The following is a 16,217-nucleotide window of genomic DNA, read 5'->3' on the forward strand; positions in this document are numbered from 1 at the left end:
TTCCTATGAAGTGGGAGCCTTTACTTTGTGGGCAATGAACTTGGAGCCGCATAGGGAAAAACTTCCACTCAGATAGGGGTTGGAAGCCTCCCTCCCCTTTCAAGCTCTTACCCTTCGAAGGCCCAAGGGCCTGAGCCTGGGCCACCCTCCCTGGAGCGGAACAGCTATTTGCTTCCCTTGCCCAGCACCCTCTTGCTCTTGTCCTCATGGCACCATGCTCTGCTGGTCCCTTTGTTTTGCCAACTCACCGAGGTAATTGTGAATTCGAACCCTGTCCACAGCACTCTGGCTTTCCCTCTCCCCTGCTCCTCATTTTGGTCACAGCCAGAATGTACCCTAAATTCTCCTGCTTCCTGTGAGGTGTGGGTAATTAGTGGGCTGGCCATATGGTGAAATCAGGCTCCATCTGCCCCCCACTTGGGCTGCTTCCCTGGTGGGAGGGGCGGGGAGGTTCCATTCTGGCCAGGCTGACTGAGCCATGCAGATCCCAGGGAGGATGAGGCCCTGGGGGCAGGCAGGACCCCCTCAGGCACAAACGGCCTGGCTGGGGCAAAGGCAGTGCCTCTGGCTCTGGAAAGCTCCTTGCCCTGTCCAAGCAGGCCCCTTCTTAAAGCAATCCTGTACAGGGAAAACCATCCAGCCCCCTCCCTGCTGTCCCCCCTCACCCACTAGGAATAAAATACAGGGGCCTGAGATTCCCTCTATAAGTGGGATGAAGTTGTGAAGAGGGAATGAACTGTCCCTCTCATGATGAGCCTGGCACTGGGATGGTGATTTGGCCCAGTTGAGCTCTGAGGGCCACAGAATTCCTAGAAAAAGACAAGTTGGTATTGCGAGCAAGAGAGTGTGCTTGGGATTCAGAGCCTGGGTCAGACCCACAGCCTGCCACTGCCAAGCTTAGCACCAGTGGGTGGGGGCTGCCCCTGCCCCCCCCAACTCCCTGCCCCTGCTGCCTCTGTCTGCCAGGCTAGTTAGGGACTCAGAGAATAAACTCAGAGCACAGTCAGGCCTCAACACAAGCCAGCAGCACTCCCAGTATAGGTTCAGAAACGGAGAACTGTACAAGTGGCAAGGCGGGTCCCCATCCAAGCTGAAAATGCCCAGTGACCCGGTGACCCCTCCGCTGCTTTAACACACCCTGGGGTGGGTGGCCCAGTTCAACAAGGTGGTCTGCACTGGAGCTGAGGGTTCCTATCCAAAGAACAACCATCCTTGGGCTGAGCAAACACTGGCCTCCTCTGGTGTCCTCCCTGTGGTCCAAGTCCACACACCCCCAGGAGCAGGTGCAGACCCACAACCACAGGATTGACTCCACAGAGCTGCAGGGCTGGGCACCCTGTCTGCACTCCTGCATGGTTTGACTGCAGGGCTTCGCTCTGGAGTCGGACTGCTGGCATTCAGCACCCAGTCCGGCCCCTCTTGGCTGTGTATTTGGACAGGATTCTAAAGCTCCCCACCCTCCAGCCTGAGGTTCCTCGTCTACAAAGCAGGCCTGACAATAGGGATTGCCTCGGGGCTGCTACTCGATTTAAATAAATTAGTGCATGGGGAATACTTTACCAAGTAGCATCCGTTGTTAATATCATTCAAAGCAGCCCTATCCCCTCCTGGCACGCACAGGGCACAGGTGTCTACAACAGGACACAGGAGCACAGGGTAGCACACCAGCCAGGAGCAGAGTGAGTGTGTCACTTCCCTAACCTTGATTCAAGCTTCTTCCCTTGCGGCCTAAAAACAGCAGCTTCCACAGCTACCCACTGATTGTGCTGGTTCACATGAAACAGAGTCAACTACATCCCCTGAGACTCTCCCGTGAACTACTGCTTCCCATGTGGCACTTCCTGGGCCTTCTGACCCAGACAGGATTTTCAAGGTGCCATTCACTCTGTAGTTCATGCGTGCCAGGCCCTAAGCCAGGCACTGGGGATTGAGGAGTGAGCTGGGGCGATACCAGATGTGCCTTAGGAGACCAGATAACAGAGAGGTTATTTGCTCATTTACTCCTCACTGCACATGAGGAGATACCCTTATTACGACTTACAGACCAGGAAACTGAGGCATGGAGACATTAGATAATTTGGTCAAGGGGTAGGAAGACACAGGGCTGGGTTCCAAACTGGGGTCCAACATTCTTTACCCACTCCACTGATTCTGCACTGACAGGGAGCCCAGCTGTCATGGGCACCTCAGGAGGGGCTCACCCAGGTGGGGAGTTGGGGGATGCGAAAGCTAAGCTGAGACCTAGGAGGTAAGGAGGAGCAGGCAAGGGTGAGAGACAGCGGACAAAAACTAACGCTCCTAACACAGAGAACAGCACAGCATGTGTGGGAGAACGTGACCTCAGGAACTGAGTGGGTTCGGGTGGCCAGAGCTTTGGTTTCAATAAAGGAAGAAGTGGGAGTTCCCTTCTGGCTACAGAGCCAAGCAGGAGGCTGCTCCTTGAACCCCCAAAGTTATATGAAGGAGGCCGCCAGACCAGTTGGCCATAGACTAAACAGAGTGTGGGAGAGGAGGAAGTATGGCAGGCAACAGGGGTAGACAAGTGTTTTGCAAAATTCCACTGTCAGGGAGAGAAAAGGGGGTGGGAGGGTGTAAAATGAAGGGAGGGCTGTCCCTCTGTGTTGAGGTCGGGGAGGAGAGCACCACAGTGGGAAGCAAGGGAGGGGACACAGATGAGAGAGCAAGGTGTCTGAGCACTGGAAATAAATGGGATGTGAGATCCCAGTGGAAGGATGAACTTTGAAAAGCAGAAGCAGGCTTGTTTGATATGACCTTGGGGTGTCTATACATGAAGACATTGTGAACCCTGAGTCTGACATCACCCAGGAGGTGCTGACTGACTGTCTTAGTGGTATGTCACTTGCAAATACAATGAGGGTACTTTTCTGTGGTACATTTACACAATGGAATACAACACAGCTGTATAAAAGAAGGAGCTGTTATTTTCTGCAATGACATGGATGGACCTGAAGAATATTATCGTAAGTGAAATAAGCCAGTCAGAGAAAGACAAACACCATATGATCTCACTCATATGTGGAATCTAATAATCAAAATAAACTAACGAACAAAATAGAAACAGAGGCTCAGAAACATGGAACAGACTGACAGCTGTAGAGGGGAGGAGGAAGGTGGAGACTGGATGAAAGAAGGTGAAAGGAATAGCCAAAGAACAGATACACATGACCCACAGATGCGGAAGACAGTGAGGGTATTGCTTGAGGCAGGGCTGGGTGGAGGAGGGCAAAGGGGGAAAACGTGGTGACAACTGTAATAGCATAATCAATAAAATATAATAAAAATAAGCACACTTTCTTCACCATGACTCTGGTGACAGACAAAGCTGAGAAGGTCAGTGCTGAGGACCCTGGTGCCCACTGTGTTTACTTCATTGACCCTTATTAGGCCCTGTCCCACCAGATGGAAAACTGGGATCCAGAGTCACAGGAAAGGAAGGAGGGAAATGGGGCTGTTTAAGGAGTACCTCCTGGGTTCCTGACTCTGCTTTGCCATTGACTCCCCCCCAGTTTCCTGGAGAGGGATGTGTCTCCATTCACATGTCACAGGGAAGTAAATGTCACCTGGAAGATGCCTGTGGCTTTCAGAGAAGGACTAAGAATAGGAGTTAATAAACCAGAGCCCCAGGACCAAAACTTGCCCATGGCCTATTACTGTAAATAATATTTTCTTAGAACTCAGCTGAGCACATTCATTTCACATGACTGTGGCTGCTTTTGTACTTCAATGGCACAAATTAATAGTGCAACAGAGACAGTTACAAGGTGACCCTTTTTAGGAAAAGTGTGTCCACCCTTGTTGAAGAGCCCTGGACTAAAGTCTATGGCCTTGTGCAAACCAAGCTGGGACTTTGACCTTGTTTGTCTGACTCTGAAACCTACAGGCTATCACAGCATTGCATTGCCTTGCCCTTTACAGGGTGTCTTCTTATGGAGGGGGAAGTGAGAAACTTTTCTTCTTAACCATGTTGCTATTAGAAATACTAACTGGCTACCCTGCTTCTCAACAAAGCCCATCTCCACTACTGGGCAATCTTATGCAAACAGAAATAAGATCATCATAGTTAAATAAAATCCACTCTCCCTAATGTGGCCTCTGAGGCTGTGTCTATTCCTGTGTTCTCAGCATGGACCACCCAGTCCTTCACCCACCACCTGATGCCTGTCTCTCCCTGCTATTCCTTAACCATGCCAGGTTTGCTCCTGCCTCAGGGCCTTTGCACATGATGCTTCCGCTGCCTGTCATGTTCTTCCTCCAGATCTCCCCATGTCTGGCCCCTCCTTATCAGCCAGGTGCCAGCTCAAATGCCACCTTTTAGGACCACACTATCAGAAGCAACTGCTCCTCCCCAGGCTCCACTATCACCTGATGGTGCCTCAAGCACCTAGCATTCTTGGCAGGTATTTCATTGTTTACTTGATGTCTCCTCCCACACAAGAGGCTTTGTTTTGTTCAGGACTGAAAGGTGAACTCAAGTAGACATACTCAATACTACGAACACTGAAATCAGTTCTGTTTAATGTAAATATCATGTGAATCACCGATGTGAGCCACACATGCAATTTTACATTTTTAAGTAATAGTCGCATTAAAAAATAAAAACAGGTGAAATTAACTTCACAAATAGACTCTATTTAACCCAATGTATGGAAAATACTATCATGTCAACACGTAATCAATGTGAAAACTGTGGTGATACCTTACATTCTTTTTTCCGTACCAACTCTTTGAAATCTTGCAAGACTCTGAACCACATTTGAAACACTCGATAGTCACATGTGACCTAGTAACCAACATATGAGAAGGTGCATATTTAAAACAGTGTTTTCCCTGTGTCACATGTAACATGTCAGATGCTGCCCTGATCACTTCATATTAAAATTCATTTAACCCCCACAGTAACCCTAGAAGGAAGATACCATTTTTAGCCCTGTTTTACAATGGGGGAAATCAAGGCAGAGTCTGGATTCACAACAGTCTGATTTGAGAGTCTGTGCTTTTAATCACCACCTAAACTGCTGCTGATTCTTGGAATTTCATCAAAAAGATCCAGTATCACACAGAACCACTAAAAACCATGCAAAGGGACTGGCTCTGAAATAGACCATGTAAAGGTCTCATTGTCCAGATGACACTGAACTGAAATGTCCCCTAAACCCAGAGGGAAGCAAGAAAAGAAATTATTGGAACAACCAAAACTGATGTAAAAGAATGGGTAAAATGCAGGCCCTTCCACTGAGGAAGTTGGTCAGGGCCTGGGGACTCGTGCCTGCCTGCCTGCCGGCTCAGCCTAGAACACAGCTTTGACTAAGAAAGGGGAGGGGGCATGCTGAGGAGTAAGTTGACTGCCTGAACCCAAGGGAGGAAACAACAAGAACAAAGCATAAGAAGCTGACCCTAGAGCCCTTGGAGCTCTGCAATGTGGTGGCGGGGAGTGGGGGGTGCCCCTGAGAGCATCCCTCTCTCAGAACATTCCTCCCAAGCATTATTTACCATCCCTGTGATTTCAGCAGGCTGCTTGCACCTTTTTCACTCCCCACTGCCCACCCTTTTCAGCCTATTGGACTCCCAGGCGTCCTTCTGGCCCACTAGAGCACTCCAGCTTCCCTGGAGTCTCGGGTTTCCCGCTCCCATCTCTGCACCCGCACCCTGCGTGAGAATGTCTATATGCTCCTCAGCACCTCCTCAGGGCTCCATTCATGGACCCCCAGGAACCAACACAGCACTGGCCACATGAGAAGCTCACTGTGAACTGTTGGGGAATACAGAGTAATATGTAGCAATTACCTTGTCTTTTAAAAACACTGAGACAAAATCAGTTTAGGTCCTTTCAGAGGCAGATGCTGCCATGTCTAAAGCTTGGGTCGAACATAATGGCAGGCTCTTTGTGAGGCTGAGATGAATGATATGCTGCTGTCTACTTTAACACAAAGTGAAGTATAATGAGCCAGTAACAACAGAGAGGCTCAACAGTGCAGTGTCTGAAGCCCAGGCATGGGCCAGAATCCTCTCTCTACCAAGGACTACATGTGTGAACTTGGAGCAAGGTCTCCCTCCAGTCTTCCTGTCCTCCATTTTCTCATCTGTAAAATATAGATAACTATGATTTGACCTCATAGAGTTGTGCTGATTAAATGATATGAGTAAAGCACATATAGTGGTGCCTAGTACTTCACATTAACTATATTATAAGCACCAATTAATGTACTCCTATTATCAAGGATTAGTGATACTTCTCCTCTACCACCAGCCTTGACTCAGTGGACTTTCTGGGTTTTTCAGAACCTGTAAGGAGACAATAGTCAAAGAGTATTTGACTCTTGTGGCTGCTGTGGTCAGCCTTTGGTCACCCTAGGTCATCTCCAGGCAGAGACCTACAGGAAGTACAGTGACTGCAAGAAGAAGGGTATGGTATTGAGGCAATGGGGGTAACCCAACATCTGGGCAAACAGTAACAGGACTCCACTTGGGAAAGGTCAATGCCAGTCTGCTGGGAGACTGTCCAAACAACAGGTATAGATTAAGAAAGAAAGTATCGCCAAGAGAAAACTTGGAAGTGACAAGGGATGTCCAAGAAAGCAGACCTAGGAATGAAATGGCAGGACCACCATAGGCTAAGTTAGTGCATGTGTTAGCAGAAGAGCTGAGAACCCCAAGGTGAGAGGAGGATCAATATAACCAGGGAAATGGTGAAAAGGAACATAGGCAGAGCGGGGCAGTGGTAGGTAACAGAAAGAAGGAAAGAACAGATAGAGAGAGATGGAGAAGATGCAGCTGATAACAGAGATGGTGTTCATGATTATGATGAAAATGCAGATGACTTCTGAGCAGGAACCCTGAGCCAAGCTGAGCCCTTAAAATACATGGACCATTTCATTCAACTCCTTAACCCCCCATTTGAGGAGGCTGTTAGTCATTCCCATTTCACGAATGTGGAATTGAAGCAATGGAGCCTGAGTCCTGACACTTGTAAGTGGGATCCTGACACTTGTAAGTGGGTAGACAGACCACATCTCCAACACTGCAGGCTGGGTGCTGAGACATGGTCCTGCCTCCTCTCACCTAGGTAATCTCAATGTGCCTCAGTTTCCTCACAGGTCAAGTACAGGTTGGGTCATCTGATCTCTCCATCACCTTACAGACCCAAATTTTGTGAGGCCACTAATCTCAGCCTCCTGTAGAAAAAAAAAAACAGCCCTATTCCCCAGGGGATAGCTGAGAAAAGAAAACTCCCATTTTCTATTAGAGGCCGAGGTTGACTAGACGTTTCCTAAAGTTTGGGTATAATGCCCAGGTTATCTGGCTTCACCTGTGGCCCTAACCCTGTGCCTGGAAACGGAATCTGAGCTGCCTGGACTGGCAAGACTTCTGTGAAGTAGTCTTTCTAGAAAGAGCAAGCAGAACAGGCAAGGTCTTCTGGGTGACGACCACTCTGAGTCCAGCCAGGAAGTAAGGTTTACAGCCTCTGGACACATGGAGCCACAGAGACCTGGGTCATCCCAAGAAAGGAGGAAGAGAGTCCTGGGGTTTGGCGAAGAAACCAGGACCTTCAGCTCAGCTCACTACCAGATGACCAGCTGGGCTGTCCAAGTGACCTATACCACGCCAGTTTTACACAGAGGGCCACAAAGACTTAATAAGAGCTTCTCTGAACGCAGCTACAACCAATACCTGTGCCTCAACTTTGACATTCACCCAAGGAAAGGACAGTGTCCTCGTTCATTTGTTCCCTGAACAGAGTTATTGAGCAACTATGATGATCATCCAGGCAATCTTCTTGGGGCCAAGATATCACAGTGAATAAACAGACAAAACCCTCACCTATATGAAGCTTACATTCTGAAAAGGACAAAGATAATAAACCAACAAACCAGCAAATATACGTTGTTAGATGGTGTAAGAGCGCTGAAGAAAATAAGGCAGGGGATGGACAGGCACAGATGAGGAGGTTCAGAAAGGTAGTGCTGTCTGAGCATCAAATTTCACAGCATGGACATCCACAGTCAAACAGTTTCTGGCCACCACACAGGGTGTGGGACAGGGAGGGGGTGGGGAATTCCACCAGGAAAGAGCATGTGTGGTGCGAGGAAGGACAGGGTGCCTGGATTCCAACAACAGATGCAGTGGGCAATAGGCTGAGGTGAGGAAGCGTGGAAGGGCCAGGCCACACAGGAGTGTGACACAGTGCCCGCCCCCAGTCAGCTGTCCAGCCTTGGTTATCAATCTCCAGAAAGCCTCAAGTCACATCCCTTGGCTCCCTTAGTCTGCCAATAAAGCGTATGGCTTTGACAAGAATCAGGATAACTGATTGCTCATTTATACAACTTCCAGTGATGTGTAGCTGGAGCATAAATATTTATTTCCTCCAACTGGAGCCACTCTTGATAATGGGAAGCTGGACATCAGCTTTGGAACCTTCAACAAATGATGTCATTGCTACTGCAAGGAATGGGGACCTCAGCATCCGCCAGCTGTGAGTCACAGAGTCAGACTAGGTGAACAGGCCAGGTCTCCAACCCTCCCATCCATAAACACCAAGTAAGCTCACTGCAAGGCTTAAAGATCCTGGGTTCAGGAGACCTGCAACCCCAGATGTGGTATATTTCCTGTGCCTGGCTCTGAAGGGCCCTCTAGTCAATTCCAGTATTTCTCCTGGTGCCCTCTGCTGCCCAGGTATCCCCATTCACAGCTGCAAACTGACTCCTGCCCTCAGATGAGCCTGAGTCCTCCATTCCCTTCTGCCTGCCTGCCATGGACAGGACCTGTCTCTATGCCCCCTGACCCAGACCAGCCAGGCTCCATCCTATGGGTCTTGATGTGAACCCAAGCTCTACAGTCCTCCAGGAATTTTCCTTGCTTGACAGCTTCAGCTCTTACTTGCCAAATAATGGAACCATGTGGAAAGCTTTTGAAAAGTACCAATGTCCAGTTTCTACCCCAGCCCAATTAAACCAGAATCTCTGAGATGAGGGCCTGGCATCAGTATTTCAGGAGTGCCTACATGAGTCCATTGTGTGTCCAGGGCTGAGGATCATTGTGATGAAGGGATCTTCTTCAGCTTTAAAGTGCAATCAAATTGTCTAAAGATCTTGTTAAAATGAAGATTCTGATTCAGTAGGTTTTGGAAAGAGCCCAAGATTCTGCATTTCTAACAAGCTGCAATGGGATACAGGCACTGCCGGTCCCTGGGCCATGCTTTGAGTAGAGGCAGCCAGATTTGAGGGATGGGCATGAAAGGGGGCTTCTCTGATTTTCTACATCCAAAGTAACTGTCAGCTAGGAAACTCCCTTTCAAGTTGGAAAGGACTGCTGGAAGAGTTAGGATGAAAGGCTTTTACAGAAGGAAAGAGGGTTCTGCCAAAGTGGGAACAGGGGCTTCTATACCTAAGAAATGATATGGGACCTGCGCTCACATATAAAGTACCCAGGACGTAGTAGGCACTCCACAGTGGTGCTTGTGCTGCTCATGGTATCCTTGTTTCTATTATTACTAAGGCAAGATCTTCTCCTACATCTATTAAGCATGTGCTTCCAATGTCCAAGACCCTGAGAAAGTGGTACAAAGCCCTACAAAGCGCTTTCATCCTCTGAGGATGCGCCCCAGGCAAGGGCCAAGCACAGGAAAGTGTGGGTTAAGGGGCTTTCGTTTCAGACACAACCCCACGGCCCCTGCCTAGTTGAAGGGCACCCATGCCTCTGTTTCTCTCATTTTGATTCATTCGCCCTGATTGGGACATAGCCTTCAGTAAACCCATCATGGCTAACACTGAGTGTTTGCTACACATTAGGACCTGTTTAAGTGCTGTCATTGGTTTAACTCATTACCTCCTCAAAACAATGCTAGGCAGCAGGTAGGGCCAGAAAACAAACTGAGGAGATACATTGCAGAGTCCATGCTTGCCCAGTGCTTCTCAAACTTCGCTTGCTGAATTCATTAAAGTACAGGTTGCAATCAGCAGGTGAGACGCCTGCAAGTCTGCATTTCTCACAAACTCCTAGATGATGCTTCAAGGGTCGCCCTGAAGAATATTTTGTGTAGCAAAGCCACCCATGTGCTATGATGCTTCCTGATATTTCTGGATATCTTCCTTAAAATTCCCCTAAATGCCTCTCACCACCAAACTCCTTCAGTTGGTGGTGTGATCATATGAGAACCACAGTCAAGGGCAAAATCAGTCAATCTCCACTTTGAACAACTGGGCAAAGTTCTGTTTAAATTCTTCTCAAATTGCAATATTTTGTGGCAAAGGATATCAGCTCTTTGGAAAAGCAGTTGTGTCCATCATAATCTATAGATATTGTGAGTTGTTATGAAATTGCTTTTAAATTCAAGTGCTTCATGGACCAGAGAAACAACCCCCACTTCTGAAAGTACAGTGAAGAGTTCTAACCTAGAAAAACCAACAGGGCTTTCTCCAAACATAAGAATGAATCATATAACTCTAAGCTTGCTTTCTTTTTCAGATCACTAGAGGAGAGGATATACATAGAACCAAGAAGAAATGACACATATTCCTGCTGCGTGAAAGGCATTAAAGGCAAATCAAAACTGTCTGCTTAATCAGTCTTGACTCAGTGGCTGGCAACTAGCTGGCTTATCAATGAGTCAAAGAAAATTGGAGCAGACAGGTGAAGGTAAACTCCCAAGGATGCTTTGGGTACCAGAGTGACCTGAAGTGCTGTAATTGCAGACAAGGTTCTGAAGAAGCTTGACTTCAAGCTGTGAATCTTCAGGGAAAGATAATGCCCTACTCAAAGGCAGTCAAAATACCAAGGTTAGGTTCAACGGTGAGCAACGATTTTAAGGATTAGTTAGCATGGCACCTCGGTGCCATTCCCACAGCCCAGGGGGCCTTAAACTTGGCTCCACGTTAGAATCACTGGGAAGCTCTAAGCATCACCCTCTACCATGCTCAGGCCACACTCCCACAACAGTTAAATCATAACCTCTGGAACTGGGTCCTGGGTCCCCTTAATTTTTAAAGTTCCCCAAGTAATTCCAATGTGTAGCCAAAGTTGGGAACCACTGGCATAGTCCTTTTGTGTCCTCACTCATAAAATGAGAGACTCCACTGGCCCCATGGTTCTGCATCCTGCCCACATGCTGGAATCACCGTGCGGAGAGTTTTAACAATACTGATGCCAACAGCATCCCTACGTTTTCTGGTTACTTTGGGGGGCCCAGGCCCCAGCATTTTTTAATAGCTTACCAGGTGATTCTGAAGTACATCTGGAAAATACAATAAAAAATAAACTACTTAAATAAACAAAAAAATAAAGTACATCTGAGTAGATAGCTCTGGCCCAGATGTGATTTTTCCTTTTTTCTTTTTTTGCTGAGATTCCTTCTGTTGCTCACATATTAAGGCTAAAAATGTATCTTAAACTTTTTGCAAAGATGAGTCTCTCACCTGTCCTTTTAAATCAGGGAACTCTAACTTTGGAAAGGTCTGTGAACTCCCTTAAATTCTATGCAAAATGTTGGATGAATACATTTATCTACATATAGGTATATTTATTGAGGAGAATGTCCTTAACTTTTATCATATTCTCAAAAGATTTAATGCTATTACCTTAAAGGCAAGTAGGTGGTTTCTGATTTAATACATTTAAGAAAATTCAGGGATGCATAAGAAATAAATGTGATCCCAACAGCGTAGTCACTATTATTTTGAATTTGTAAGACACCCACTGCCACCTAGCGTTTCATATCCTTATTGCAGGTTTAGTTCAGACTATATAACCCATCCTTTGAAAAGGGTGAGAGATGCGAAGATTTCAGACCCAAGTATCAAAACTGCAGCTGTGTCGGAGACTGGGGTCAGCACCAGGATGTCTGGTAAAGCTCATAATGAGAAATGACTTCTCCAGCTGTACTTGTGAGGAGTCTCTCCATTCAGATACTTAGGGCTCATGTCTGCCACTGTGTTAGGATATTAGGATTTCCTAGACCTGATTGTTGTTAGCTTTATGCCTCAGCTTAAATCCTGGCTTTCTTCCTTACAACCTTGTGTCCTTGAGAAAAATTACTGAACTGTCCTGTTCCTCATATGGAATAGAGACAATATACATCCTCTGAAGATTGCTGTGAAGAGTGAGAAATACATGCAAAATGTTCTGCATAATACTTTGGCACAGAGCAAGATCCAATATATGTGAGATTATATTACTGTCATTAATGATGTCTTACTACTATTAACATCGTAGTGACCTTGTCCAAGTCATTGAATTTCCTTGCGCTTCATTTGTTGTTCCACACAACAAGGAACATGAGCCCTGCTCCATTTTCTTCAGACAGTTATAGCAGCGACCAGGTAGAGGGTAGAAGGTATGTTGTTATTCCACGGCAGCTCATCAACCATCCAGGAGTTGCTAACACACAGAGAAGGGTCACCCTGACATACAGACATAACCCCTACCCTCGCAAGTGCTTTTTGAAATGCTAATAGTTGAGAAGTCTCTACCATGGCCTGCAGCAATTTCTTGTCACAGAGCAATCCTAGGCAGCCTACACGTTGCCCCACGTGGTCGAGTGGGTAACCAGACTCCACCACCACAAGCTCCCTTTCACACAGGACAATTACACCAGCCACTCACTACATCACAGATGCCCGAAATCAACATGTTTCTGGCCTGGACATTCATTGGCGGCAATCTCTACCATGCCAGTATCTCCCCAGGGGACAGTCCCCAGACTCTTTCATAAGTTCATCTGCTTATTAGAGAGTCTCACGGCACAGGCTCCATGACCTTCCCCACAGGAGCAGCAACATCCCCAAACTTCTCAACAGCCTCAGCAAAGATTCCAGGCGGTCAGCTCACACTTACCTGGAGTCGGCTTGGCCGTGCGCACAGGGGTGTAGTGGTTTTTGGAGGACGATCTGACTGGCGTGTTCTCTTTGGGGGAGGTATCTATAGCCGAGATAGTTTCTCTTTCACAGTGTGCTATGGGGATTGGTCCCTGTTGTCTTAAGATGTCGGCCAGAGCCCTAAAGGAAGAGGAGATCACATGGTGAGATTCCTGAGCAAGTGCACATAGCCCCAAAGGCCCTTTAACACATGGAGCCAGGGTACTCAGTCCACAGCCACAGCTTCATCGGGGCTGGTCTTAGGAGGAACAGGGTAGGGGTGGCCATGTCTGGGGGTACGGGCACTAGAATGGGGTGATTATAGATTCTTTCTTTAATTCATTTCAATCAAGGAACTCTCAGCCCTTTCAAAATATTGGCCTCCCCCGATTCCCCCCAAGCCCCACAGGTATCTATAGCAGCTGGCCACTGCAGTTGAGGCTGATACTGTTGTCCTCAAATTCAGCAGCAGGTTACTAATATCAGAGCTACCAACCTCCCCATCAAACAATGAGCACCAAGTAGCATGCACTCTGTGCTGGCAACTCAAATAAGTACAAACCCACACCTCCCACCATCAAAGAAAGGTGTGATTTAGCTGCAAAGATAATGTACAGATAAAAAGATAAACATCAGAATGCATGGATGGTGCCAACAGAGAGCACAACTGGAGCTCAGAGGAGGAACAATTACAAACACAGGGAGGAAAATACTCAGGATGCAGGAGAGATGCAGAGATGCCACAGTCCTTGCTGGAGTGGCCCACCCCTCTGCAGGAGGCCCAGCTACCCAGAGGGCAGCTGTTATTCAGTCAACAACCAAACCCACATTTCCTGAGCACTCAGCACGCATCTGTCCCTGCAGAGAGAGGTGAACAGGACCCAGTTCCTGCCATCTGAAGGCTCACAGTTAGGGGAAATCACTGCACAACCTGATTTCAAGCCGGACCCACTTCGGTGGTGTGGCACATGAGACAAGCAGTGTTGAGAGAAAAGAGACACACTAGGATACTCTGGAAAGGCATGGATGAGGGAGACATGTCTCAAGAGACCACGATCTGTATATTATCCTTCTGGGGCCAGGCACCCGGGTCTGAGTGAACCTGCTTTGCACGAGCTGGCGCAGAACTCTTCTCTCCACTAGGGGTGGCCCTGAGGTGTGGGACAAGGTGGCAGGCCTCCAGGCCCCTCCCAGCCAGTCCAGCCCACCCCAAGGCTCCATTCACACCTGGATCCCAGCTCCCACGTGCCATTGAAAAGTGACAATGCTGGCAGTTTAAAAACATGCCTGGAAATGACTTGTTTCCTTCCATTTTGCTGCCTCCGACACACTGAACCTTCCTGGGAGAAGAGCATCACACTGGCAATCTTATCATTCATTCAGTGGCATTTATACAGCAATTTCAGATTTTCCAATTGCTTCCCCCTCGATGGCTTTCTTCCTTCAGTGGTGCAGGGAGGAGTAGACTCATGCCACCCCCCATGCTCTCCAGGGGACCAGCAGTGGGGAGAATACAGAAGCTCGTTAGTTTTGGTAAAGGGAGTTCAGGCAGACCCGTGGTCTGAATCACAGACCTGAGGTGCGTGGCCTGGGAAAAAGAAAAAGGAATGGCCTTGATGGTTAAGAGATTTGGGCTCTCATCCCAGCTCTACCTCTGATGAGCCTTTGGGCAGATCTCTTAATCTGTAAAAGTAAAATGTATTAAAGAGAACAAACAGACTGACAGCTATCAGAGGGAAGGACAGTTAAGAGGCTGGGCAAAAAAGATGAAGAGATTAGGCAAAAAATATATAAACACCTTATAGGCACACAGTACAGTGATGACCAGAGGGACAGGGTGGGAGGAAGATGTGGCTAAAGGCGGGGAAATGATGATGGAAGGAGACTTGACCTGGGGTGGTGAATATACAACACAATATGTGGAGGATGTTTTATAGAAAAGTACAACTGAAACCTACATATTTTTATTAACCAATGTTAACTGGACAAAAATAAATAAATAAAATTATATTTTAAATGTTTCTCCCTCATTAGCAAAACAAGGATTTACACTAGCATGACCTCTAAGATGTCTTCTAATTTCAAAATGTGATATTTTATTTTTAAAACTACACATGTAGGCAAGTTACCTGATTCCTCCATCCTCCTGTTTATCAACCACACCTTCCTGCTATGATGTCTACACAGTCAGAACAGAGTGAATAAAAAGTTAAAACAGAAATATGGACCAATGGACTAGAACTGAGGGCTCAGAAATACACCCATCTATACCTATGGACAGCTGGTTTTCCAAAGGGGTGTCAAAATCATTCAGTGGGTAAAGGACAATTTCTTCAACAAATGATGCTTAGACAACTGCATATCCACAAGCAAAAGAATAAACCTGGACTCTTCATTCATACCTTACCTAAAAAGTAACTTAAAACAGATCACCGGTCTAAATATTAGAGCTAAAGACTCTTAGGAAAAAATGTAAGTCTTTGTAGCATAAATTTGGCAATGGTTTCTTAGCTACAACACCAAAAGCACAAACAACAAAAGAAAAAAAGACAAATTGGACTTCATCATAAGGTTTTCTGCATCAGAAAATGAATGATAACGCATAAAATGGGAAAATATATTTGCAAATTATATTTCTGATGAGACATATCCAGGATATGTAAAGAACTCTTAAAATCCAACAATAAAAAAACAGCCCCATTTAAAAACAGACAAAGGATATACACAGACATTTCTCTAAAGATGTAAACATGAAGAGCAGTTCAGCACCTTCGGTCACCAGGAAAATGTCCATGGAACCCATGATAGATGCCCTCAGACCCACTGAAACAGCTGTAAGCAGGGCTGGGCAAGGACACAGAGAGGTCAGAGCCTTTGTAAGCTGCTGGAGGGAGCTCGAAATGGTGAGGGCCCTTTGGTAACGAGTTGAGCAGACTCTCAAGATGTTTAACATAGAGGTACCATATGGCCTAGCAATTCTACTCCTAGGTATACAGCCAAGAGAAATAAAAACATACGTCCCCATAAACGTTGTATATGAAGGGTTATACCAGCATTATTAATAACAGCCAAAAGGTGGAAACAACCTGCGTGTACCTTAACTGATGAACAGATAAACGAAGCATGTTGTGTTCACATAATGGATTATTTGTTGTTGGACCTTTAGAAAGCAACAATGAACTGACACACACTGTCACATGAATAAACTCTGAATGCATCGTGCATCATGCTAAGTGAAAAAAGCCAGTCACAGAAGGCCGCATCGTAAATATTCCATCTATGTAAAATGCCCAGATTGGGCAGATCCATGGAGAGAGAAAGCAGATTTGCATTCCCAGGGCTGGGGGAGGG

The 16,217-nt window shown here is 46.8% G+C and overlaps 1 protein-coding gene across 1 annotated transcript in view; it reads right to left on the reverse strand.

Moving 5' to 3' along the window:
• The window catches only part of SHISA6 (shisa family member 6), a 279,526-nt gene that overhangs the window by 244,723 nt on the left and 18,586 nt on the right, over window positions 1-16,217 (reverse strand). Inside the window, exon 2 of the mRNA XM_037143347.2 lies at window positions 12,847-13,007. Coding sequence (XP_036999242.2) covers window positions 12,847-13,007 — 161 coding nt within the window. The remainder of the gene's footprint in view (window positions 1-12,846; window positions 13,008-16,217) is intronic.

The sequence above is a fragment of the Artibeus jamaicensis genome, unplaced genomic scaffold (assembly GCF_021234435.1).
Source record: "Artibeus jamaicensis isolate MK-2021 breed Jamaican fruit bat unplaced genomic scaffold, CSHL_Jam_final contig_781, whole genome shotgun sequence".
Taxonomy (NCBI): domain Eukaryota; kingdom Metazoa; phylum Chordata; class Mammalia; order Chiroptera; family Phyllostomidae; genus Artibeus; species Artibeus jamaicensis.